General features: G+C 43.1%; 1 protein-coding gene across 1 annotated transcript; it reads left to right on the top strand.

Annotated features, from left to right (window-relative positions):
• Positions 1-58: 58 nt before the first annotated feature.
• On the top strand, positions 59-588 carry LOC108731728 (uncharacterized; the record flags this gene model as incomplete). Its single annotated transcript, XM_018462252.1, has 2 exons — positions 59-82; positions 124-588. Coding segments are annotated over exons 1-2 (489 nt in total), but the record flags the coding sequence as incomplete, so codon positions are not given.
• Between the last annotated feature and the right edge of the window lie 22 nt (positions 589-610).

Below are 610 nucleotides of genomic sequence, written 5' to 3'. Positions count from 1 at the left end.
GAAATGTTCCAGCGCTCTGAATCTTTACACAACCTGAAATATACTAGCTATATCGGAGATGGAGACTCTAAGACATATACGGGTATCGTAAATTCATCACCTTATGGAGATTCGATTGTCCAGAAAAAAGAGTGTATCGATCACGTCCAGAAACGCATGGGTACGCATCTCCGGAATGTAAAAAAGAAAACAAAGGGCCTCGGCGGAAAAGGTAAACTAACTGGCAAATTGATCGATGAACTGTCAATTTATTATGGTCTAGCGATACGCAGAAATCATGATTCTGTAGAGAAAATGAGGACTGCGATCTACGCAACGCTAGATCACAAATTATCAACAGATGCCAAGCCCAAGCACGATCACTGCCCGAGCGGAGAAAATTCGTGGTGCTCCTGGCAAAGGGCCAAGGCCACTGGAACTTTGGACGAATATACACATAAACCACCTTTACATGAAGAAGTATACAAGGCTATAACTCCAATTTATGAAAAATTAACCAGTGATGACCTACTCACTCGTTGCATAGGCGGCTTCACTCAAAACAGCAATGAGAGTTTCAACGCTACAGTATGGTCGATGGCCCCGAAAGTGACATCCAGTGGCAAAAATG

The sequence above is a fragment of the Mycetomoellerius zeteki genome, unplaced genomic scaffold, assembly GCF_001594055.1.
Source record: "Mycetomoellerius zeteki isolate Tzet28-1 unplaced genomic scaffold, Tzet1.0 C4295550, whole genome shotgun sequence".
NCBI lineage: Eukaryota > Metazoa > Arthropoda > Insecta > Hymenoptera > Formicidae > Mycetomoellerius > Mycetomoellerius zeteki.
Note: the sequence above shows the minus strand (reverse complement) of the source record. Positions and strands in the feature narration are given on the sequence as shown.